Consider the following 10320-nt stretch of genomic DNA (forward strand, 5'->3'; position numbering starts at 1 on the left):
AGGTGATGAAAACCAATGAAAGTGCAATCCCATCCATACCTATGGGGCTGTACCTCACCTGTAAAGTGTGAGTTTATCTGTCTCTCTGGGTAGTTCTTGGGTGGGGTGTGCAAACAGTACAGTCCCTGAGTGAATCACTGTGATGGAATCAGTTTGACAGGCAAGCCTTTCACTTTTTGAGCGTTTTAACGGCACACCTTGGAAAAATATGACAATCACGCACCCTACCACTAATCACTTTAAATCAAACAGACAGAAACTGACACTCCTATTTGATCTGCAAAAAGCTACAAGTGGTGAATCGGCCCTTTATGCACAAAGCACACTTTGAGGATAATCCGCTTGTTTTCAACAATGCAATGCGATACTGATGATAACACTCTCGCCTGAGAAACCCCATCACCTCTTTGTTTTTTTAAAAAGGACATAACATTGTAAATGCATACCATCTGACACTATTAAAAACAGATTAAATCAACAAACACTATGAGCTAGAGACCATCTGTACCTGTGAATATTTATATTATTGTACCTAATATATTATTGGGAAAGTACTCAGGGAGATATGAGGTGTCTCCAGGATCATATTGTGCAATGATGGTGCATGCACAGAGACACACAGGCTGTCCATAACTCATTACACACTCCCTCTGAGACTGACATATCTCTTTCAAAGTGTCAACTGATCAAACCTGCAAAACTAGCTCATCGGCCATGTGAAGCAAACTATCCGTTCCCATAACCTCACAAAAACTGGTGTGAACCTGCAGCGGTTGTGTGGCATGTGGTAGTCTTTTTTTTTAAAAACTCTTTTTCACCTAGACTGAGGTTATCAGAGAATCAGCAGATAGCAGTATGCTCAACATATTTAACTGTGTCAGAAAACAAAATAGCAGATGTTGTCACCAACGTGCTGGTGTAAGAGAGCATAAAGTGGGTAACTGGACTCCCTGTGACCAAAGTGGCATTCATCTTTATATTTAGATCCACGCTGCACTTCAGTCACCTATAAGCTCCTCCTGTCGAGCTGCATCAAATGTATGGACCATGATCAGATGTCGACAGAAGCCTGTATTTTGTTTTTCTTTTTTTTTTTAGAAAACAAGAATAACAGAATTTATATTGTGCTGCAGCTAAAGATACTTAAAAGTTATTACAGGTAAAAGTGATCCTTGATAAATGGCTTCACGTGTGATTCCTAAAGTTGTCAGTCACAGTAAATTACTCTTAACAATCACAAACATGTACATTTTTTTTTATTTATGTAGCAGGTTAAATAAGCGTGCACGCTCATTGTGTCTCCTGATTTTTGGGTAACAAAAAAGACATGCAGTCCTTAAACATCTGCAGCCAAAAGCAGCACTGCCCTCAGCAGAGGGAGACAAACACAAAGAGTTGAGTTTTGTTCCCATCCATCCTGCAACTCCAACGCTTGACCCACAAAGAAAAACAAAGATAAGATAGATGTGAAATATTCAAAATGTCTGGAAAGATCACAGTCTAATTTTGAGGCTCTGATAGCAACTGCAGCTGAAAATTCAAACTGTAAATATTGTCACCTACTTGTTTGCATCTACATTAACAGGCCAGTGGGTTCAGCGGTGATTCTTTTTTACAGCTACACTTCTACTTGTATCCACTCTCAGTTACTGGGCAGTGTTGAGAGACAAAAATCACACAGCAGCCCCTATCTTTTAATGTATCCTGTGAGGTTTACATGGAGCAAAGTAGCTGACTGCATCCCCGCCCTGTTTTAACCTTGAGCTGCAGAACATTGCTGAAGGCATTGTGTCATTCAGGAGAAAATGAAGTCAGTACCTTGCCATAGTAGGACCCTGCAGTGGGATAGAAGGCTGAAGTCTGTCTACTCTTTTTGACTTCAGCTGTGCAAGGATCTGCTTTTCCATGCTACAAACACACACACACACACACACAACAGTTTGTTAGGGCTTTTAGGGTGAGTCAGTTGTTGGCATTAAATTAAACACAACTTCTGGACAGGAAGCAGTGATTTCAGTCTATTGTGTTACTGTGTTGGTGCCTTATTTTCTAGCTTTTCCTCTTTTTCTTTTTTTTGTAACATTTTTGTAATATTCTTAACTGTGAAAAAGTTCTGCTCAAATAGATTTTCATAGTTTGTAGCATTAAGGTATGTAAGCAAGGTAACACCAGCTCATTAATTGCATTAGTTAACATGCTAAAATGTTCATTATTGATATGCAACAGTACCGAGACACAATAACTGGAGATAATCCAGATGTGAAACGTGAGGGCTGAAGGCCGTTTAAACAGCCACACGCCCTCATGTATGAATAGTGTTTGACAAAAAGTGGGCGAAGTCTTTTCAGCACTTTATTTCGGTTCTAACAATATCTTGTACAGCCCACAGAGCATCCAGAACCGCTCCTACACTTTCAGACTAGCTGTTCGGGTTTTCTGCAATAAAAGCACACCTGGCGTCTAAAAGGGTGCCAAGATTTACTTTGAAAGTGCTAATGCCAGGGGCTCAAATAAAAGAAAGAGGGAGAAGAAGGTGAAGGGGAAAAAAGAGGGCGATGTACTCACAGTACTGCTCCAGTATGCCGCATACGCCATGAGAGAGCAGGAGGTGAAAACCACTGTCCGAAATAAAACTTCCACTCTGCTACAATGCCGCTCTCTCCTGTCTTCACTGACAGATATCTTTTCTCATACCTTGCCGAACAGAGCGCCACTCCCAGCAGACACCAAATTATCGCCACACACTTCTGTCCGGGATGCAATTTCTGACTCAGAGAGATTACAAAAGAATTTCACTCTCTAATTTTTTTTTCCAGTGAAATTTTCTGGTTCGCATAAACAAAAACAATCCAGCATTAACCTGTAGGCCTGGCATTAAACCACCCCACTGACTCACATCACCACACACACACACGGTTGTATTTCCAAAGAAGGAACTTCGTAGATCTCTATTGTGCTTGTTTCTGGCTCAGTGGTGCGCGCTACCAAGGGGGGCTTTACGCAATAGCCCATAGTTACAAAAGATGACATGAAAGCCTTATAGGCATTTGGCACCGGCAAATCATTCGCGACGCCGAGTAAAACCAATTACTGACATTATAAATAAATCAACGAGCCCTGAGCAATTCCTCTGCAAACGATGACACAGCCAAGCTCTAACATGTGCAGAACAGTTTCTCGCTTGAGCACATATATGGCAATGGGATGCAGTTTATCAGGTTAAATCAGTATCAACACTTCTGCAGCTTTGTCTAAGAATAATCAGCTGTGATATATCGGAGATGTTTACATCTTTAAACACATTAACTGAATTCCGCATGTCTCTAAAAAACGGAAAAATCCTACCTCGTCCTTTGCTTCCTTTGTAGCTTTGTGATGGCCATGGCTTCTCTTCTTATGTGGCATCTTCAAAAATCTAAATGGATGAACTTCTACTCAAAGTTTCGTTAGTGCCCTCAGTTCTGTTTGGGAAATCAAACTCTACAGACTGACACACAGCCTTTGGTTTTAATTAGGCTGCCCCTCCCGCTGAAAGAGCTTTCGTCCTTGATGATTAAAGTAGTTGGCAAAACCAGAAAATTTCTCAACGTGGAGTTTATTTAATCGCGTAAGCATGTAAGGTCTCGTTGGTCTGCTGATTTTTAGGATTTATAGTGCAGACTGGTTCAGAAACTAAGCCAAAAGTTACCAAAGTACACACAAAACTCTAATTTGATCACGTGAATGGGAAAACTCAGTGTTCAGCGGAAATAACTGGGATCGGTTGGCATTCACAAATGTGTTCTTTTGCATTTTAAACAAGTATCCAACACATTCGCTTCAGTTTGGGTGTGTGAGAGGAAACGCCCCACAGCTCCAGGAAGAGTTGACTCACCCCTGGTTATTTTTCCCTTCCCAGCAAGATGTTTTTCTTGACACAATGCTGCCCTCTGCTGGCTAAACCGAGTACAGTCTGGGTCAACACGAAACAACAGCAGCAACAGCAGGTTTGAATACAGTGTTCAGTGACGAAATTAGCCTTTTCTATGGCGATGTTACTGGTTGTCCATTCTGATCTAGTTTCTACGTGACAGAAAAAATGTCCAGTGTTAAAATTTATTTACTTATAATTGCATTTAATCATATTATAAGTAATGCTCTTATTTTGAAAACGCTGCAACGCTTTCAGTATAATGAATAATGCGAATGTTTGACAAGAGGTTTTGGTTTTGGCCTTCACCCGAGTGAACATAAAACATTTAACAGACAACATTTTCAGGGGGGAAAAGAACAAAGGCTTATTTTGATTGCTCTGAAAGAATCTCGTTTGAATTTGAATCGGCAGACACCGCATGGCCTTCACGAGGCAATCCTCCGTGAGATTTGTGTCCCTTTTACGGTTTTGTGCCAAAAAGTTCTCTTTAGAAAAAAAAACCTCCATATTTTCTTCTAGATAGCATGTAGTCATCATGTTTTATGAAGGGATTATATATAAAATAAAGAGATGTAGAAAGTATCTTTAAGACTCTTTTTCAAAATCTACATTATAATAAATTCAGTGTTTTTTGGCCATTAAAATTCTTTATAGAACTGTGATAATATATTTTTGGGAATTTCTGCTTCCCTGTTGGCCAAACCTTGAAAAGAAGTGTCAGTGGCACTTCTTATCTGTATAAATAAAGGACAAAATCATGTTGCAAAAAACTGCTGCATCTTTTAACTTGACATGAATATTCTTTCTGGCTCACAATGACTTGATATTATTCATAAAGGATGTGTGTGACTGCTCATAGGTCAATAAGTCATTTACAACAGTTTAAATAAAGGCAAACACTTTTTGGCACAAACTGGGGTGCTTCACATGTAGGGCAAATGTGCAAACCAACACTCAGTCATGTTCAGTAAATATCAGGTGATGGGGCTCCTTCAATGACGTGACAGCATGGAAAAATATTTTGTTTACACAAGCACCAACTCACTAGGGTTTAGCTATGTCAGCTTTTTTCCACCCTTTAAGCACTAAGTTGGTCGTAGCATTAAGAAGGTTACTGATCACACTGCAAATGAAATATCACACAAGATGAAGACCGTTTAAAGATGATCTGTTGAATGCACTTCTCTAATGTATAATATAAATATATATCCTTCTTTGAGAGTTGTTTTTCCATAATAGGCAGTAATGATAACGTTAAAACTGTCAACAATACATACATAGATACATACTGGCATAAACAAAATTTTGTATGCAGCGGACATGCAGATTAGATTAAATGAGCCTGAATTGGATATTCTGTAGTCTCTTTTATCTATTTGCTTTCTCCAGCGACTCCTAATAACACATTTTCTGATGTGCTAGATGTTGAATTTTTTGCAGATTAATGCGAGATTGTTCTCCATACCTAATATGTTCATGTCTGTGACACATCAATTCAAAACATTTCGTTTTAAATGTATGGATCATTACAGGGTAATTTTTTTCAGGACTGCTTTTGTGTTTATGAAATTGTTTACTTTAAAAAATGAGAAACTATCAGAACAGACGATTTGACTGACATCTTCTTCTGTAAATTAAAAGAGACCACTAGATAAGACACCAAAGAAGTCTACAAAGACGATTGCACCCCAATGAGTTGCACTTCCTGTCTAATCTACCCGTCAGCACCAAGCCTTTTCCACATTTTATCTACTTCCTGTAAATCTATGCTTCCCGCATCTCTGTTTTTCAGTGCTGACATCCCTGAAGTGACGTGACTGACTAACATGTCCGAACAACACTCTGATGGCCTTTAGAGACAAAGTCCGTTTGACACCTGCACGTCCCGATAACACCCCCACATCAATCAACTGTTTCCTCACTCTATCAATCTCAATCTGTCTGACACCAGAAAGAGAATTTCACAGCACCCTCTGATAGCACATGGCATTTGTGCAGCGTTGATTGAACTTTGGGGACGTGAATGATTTAATCAAAATCTTAACCTTTGCTTTGGTTAACAGTTTAGGTTTTCTTATATTCATTTACAATAGCTAAAAGATTACGCCAAACATTGCGTCAAAATAGTGCAACATTGCCTGCACAAAGCAAGGTTCAGATTGCAAAATGTGGCTGGGGACATTTCTCAGTGATGACTAGTTAAATTGCACTTGTAGTGTTTTCTCCTAATAGCAACACAACACCGCAGTATCTCCTAGAAACCAAACTAACATAGGTAAACTTTTGTTTCGGCCAAGAGCTTTATCTGAAAATCATCATTACAGATTACATTACATTTTGGGATGTTCAGTAGTACATTTACAGGGCAGTATTACAGGTCTTATTAGCTTTTGTCTGCACAGCATGTCTGTGTAAAAATGTCGCACTATTACTTCAGCTAAGCAATAATCTGACCAACACATGACACATGCAATGTAATAAAGGAGACACTTGTGAACTTATTTCAAATGAACTGTAGTCCTTCTAGACAACTTATTGAGACGTGTGGGTGAAGATGTGTCACACGCTTGTAATGTGGGTTGGCATGGCAACCATGTGTCACAGCCTGCAGATTCCATTGGTTACTAACTTGTATAACTTGTAAGGCATCTCCTCATGTCACAAGTATTTGCTTTGTGTTTGCTGCATAACAGACTTCAGCTGAATGGACTATGAATATAATTCATCATTAAACTATTTCATTATTGTTCATTTTTTTATGTGCTTGAAATTTGATCTGTGGCTCTTAAAAAGTAACATGCTCATAAATCACTAAACAACCTAGAATATTGTTGCTGCCACTGAACCATGAGAGGGACAGGAAGTGCAGCTCAAGTCGTCACATCTATTTGCCACGCCTAATTGATTCGGGGCTGAACATTTGTGTGTTGAGGTGGCTCTACAGCCACCTCTGCGTCAACCTCCAGCTAAAAGCTCCTGCTTTCCGTCACTGCCTGTCTGTAGAGCTGGAAAAATAATTAGCTGACGAAACACGGCGGGACCTTTGACCTCATTTCGATGAACTCATTGTGCATATCTTTTTGGTAAACTGGTGTGAGTGTCCGCTCAGCGGAATAAGGAAAGGAGGAGGAGTAAGCTCACACCACTCACTGAAACACGCACACATCCCAGAGATAAAGGCAGAGGATGCAGAGAATCGATGACAACCAAGTCAAAGATTCAGTGATCTGTAATGAAACCATAATCCCCTGAAATAAACTGCCCAGCTTGCTCATATTCCTGCAGCTCTTCAAGTGTGTGTCCGCCTGAGTGTGCCTCTGTGGTCAGAGCAAACAGTGGTTGCTAGGTAAAGATGGATTATACTGCAGATCTGGTGCAGACCTGTTTGCACACTGCCAGATGACCAGACATATCAGTCATTATCAGCTCTGACAAGTTTAGAGCACAATGACTAACAAGCTCACTCTATAAAAAAAGAAAAAAGAAGGGAAAAAACAGTGTACACTGGAATGAATAAGTCCATTACTATAGTAGTGTTTTTATTTTCATGGTTCTTTTGTGGTTCTTTATTTATACAGTTTGTGTGCCATGCACTGCAGCTAAACAATTTCTATTATGTCCATAATCATGGTACTTTTGCCTCTGGGTCATTGCACCTAAATGCAATCAGAGCACACTAAAACAGATTTTCCATTAGTAAACAAACTCAACAGCATCTGTGGCTATATAACTGTTACAAATAGCTACCTGCAGTCAGTGGGGGCAGCATTGTATTTTTACATGGAAAAACTATTTTCTTTCTAGATTGTGCAAGACAACATTTACAACCCATATGCTGGTTTGGATTTGTTTTAATGTACCTCTGCATGTGTCACACCGTGACGACAGAATCTGAGGTTCACAGGATTTATATTAATTATAAATCTAGCAACTCTGATGATGCTTCACGCAATTATTAACGCCGTTCCACATAACAACAATTCTTTCTATAATACCAAATGTTGCATGGTTTGCCTCTTTTAAAAAAAAATGTATTGTTGCATTATCTTTGACAAAATCTGTAGATAATTTTAGGGACTCAACACTGTCCAGTGTATATGGATGTATTTTTGCCATATTTGCGTTTGATTTTATATTTACCAGACTAACAAATACAATGAACTCTGTAGCTCACAACTAGGGCTGCCACAAACGATTATTTTGATAGTCGACTAGTCACCGATTATTTAGTCGACTAATCAGATCATCATCCACTGGACGTAAAACGTACAGCTTATTGCACCAGCAGCATCTGCTCTATCATTAGCTTACAGCTTTAAGTGTTTAAGGTATGTGCTAACTAAAAATAAAGACATGCTAGTTTATTAAATTTTAATGAAGTTTGCAGATTGTTTAGGTGAAGTTTAATAAATTCAGCCGTCTGCTCCTTGCTATCTAAAATATAACAGGACACCAGAGTATGTTCTCCAGCATCTCACACTTCTGATAATCAGCTGTCTGCTTGATGTTTACTCAGCTGTGTAAAAACTATAACTTTAATCTCAGCCAAACCGATTTACTCAGGAACAAATAAAATACTGAAAAAAGCCAAACAATAACATTTTAAGTTATCTAAGTGACTCATACATCATGTTTGACCTGAGAAGCGAAAAACGATTTGCCGGGAGTCCGGTGTTCTCACGGGCTCTAGTGAGCCTTGCCCCCGGCTAGCTATCGAGCTAGTGGGTAACAGACGTCTCCGAAAACGTCGGAGCGCTTTTGAAAATATGTGGTGTCCTGATAAACTGAGCAGATATTTGAGGTTTACACAGCTACATTCTCGCCTGAAAATATGTTAAACGTTTATTTTGTGACCCAGAAAGAATAATAAGAGTAATATTAAAACTAACTAGCTGCCGCCATTGTTGACAACTGAGCTGGGCTGCGCTATGAATTCTGGGACAGAGCTACTTCTTCTTCTTCTTCTTCGGGGTTTAACGGCAGCTGGCATCCTTGTACATGCAGTGCTGCCATCTTCTGTTTCAGTCGGTTATTACACTCTTAAATCCTACTACTTATTCCTGCGTCTTTTGTGATCTTACAAAGCTTCAAACAACGTGTCGACTATTAAATCAGTCGTTGACGATTTGACTAGTCGACTAATCGTGGCAGCCCCTCATGTGGCCAAATATACACATATAAAACAAATATTCAGAAAAAGACTATTTAAATCACAACTAATCAAAACTGCAAATAGACACTAAAAACATAACCAGACTAGAATCAACGCACAATAACCTTTAAATATTCTCACTTAATGGCAGCACTGTCAAAACCTTTGTATCATCTGGTTTAGATACAGGGTGAAAAAAACACAAATATGAGAATAATAAACATTTACATCCTGTGTGTGCTTATACCAGAAAGATGCTACTAATGTCACCTGTCTCTGAGCAGCACTGCTGTTTCTGTGACTCTCAGATCTTCAGTAACTATCAGATTTCTTTAGAAGCAGTTTTATATAATATTTATGTAAAAATAATTATAATTATATACAAGAAGAAAGAATTAAACCACGTTATTGTCTCAGCAGCTTTAAATCAGAATATTGTACTATTGTGAGAGCAGTCTCTTATATTTAAAGTATAGCTTCCTTTTAGATTATGATTTCACTCTGCTGTCAATGGACTTACGAAATATGAAACATTATTACTGTTGTTTGACAGCCATGTCCACCTCCACCTGCTGCACTAAAGCTGTATCAGTCATTACGCTCTTATCGTGTAAGCTGAAATAACATAATGCTGAGCTAATAAATAATAAATTGTCTGGTTCCATAAATATAATGTTGGGATTTTGTCCTCAGTTAGTGGAAGAACCATTTCCCCCTTACGGGCAGCTCCGTGTTTGCTTTAGTTTTATCTCCTCGTTCTCTGACGTGAATCAGTGGTGTGGACGAGGAGCTGTCCGCGGTGCTGAAACCGCTTGCGTGTATGTGTGTGTTGGCAGAGTGGGATGTTTCGTGAACTGGGACAGATTTCCCTCATCCACGCTACGAGGTGCATCCAAAAGCACACGAATAATAGCACAAACAAATGCGTGTACGAGAGACTGCGAGGACATTTGGCTCATAAGGATAAGCCACCTTAAAGGGGATCACATAAGACTTCTGTTATTGTTGTTTTCTTCCCGGTGTCTCCTCTTTCTCCTCCTCCTTCTCTTCCTCTGGTTGGGGTGGGGGGGCACTGAGAGATATTTTTAGTCCGAGCCCCCCACCCCCACCACAGTTTGAGTTACATCCTCGGAGACTTGCGCTCACATCCCACCAAAGGTAGACGCCAAATTGACGTCAGAGCACCAGTAATTTGACGTGTGATCACCTCCCTCCTCCCCCTCCCCATCCCGACCACACGCACACCCATGCAGCG

General features: G+C 39.6%; 1 protein-coding gene across 17 annotated transcripts in view; it reads right to left on the minus strand.

Annotated features, from left to right (window-relative positions):
* The window catches only part of cast (calpastatin), a 31090-nt gene extending 27411 nt beyond the window's left edge, over positions 1-3679 (minus strand). For 4 of the 17 annotated variants that reach the window (XM_086291735.1, XM_086291730.1, XM_086291738.1 and 1 more), the window contains exons 1-2: positions 2566-2906; positions 1819-1908 (exon numbers count right to left, since the gene is read on the minus strand). In XM_086291735.1, the coding sequence (XP_086147861.1) occupies positions 1819-1908; positions 2566-2595 (120 nt within the window). In that variant the 5' untranslated portion in view covers positions 2596-2906. Of the gene's footprint in view, positions 1-1818; positions 1909-2565; positions 2909-3345 lie in introns of those variants that run through there. The other 13 variants (XM_086291733.1, XM_086291734.1, XM_086291740.1 and 10 more) reach the window with 11 other exon arrangements.
* Between the last annotated feature and the right edge of the window lie 6641 nt (positions 3680-10320).

The sequence above is a fragment of the Aulonocara sp. 'chitande type north' Nkhata Bay genome, linkage group LG5 (genome assembly GCF_057382095.1).
Source record: "Aulonocara sp. 'chitande type north' Nkhata Bay isolate Kocher_YH1m ecotype deep benthic linkage group LG5, A_spYH_male_GT1.1, whole genome shotgun sequence".
NCBI lineage: Eukaryota > Metazoa > Chordata > Actinopteri > Cichliformes > Cichlidae > Aulonocara > Aulonocara sp. 'chitande type north' Nkhata Bay.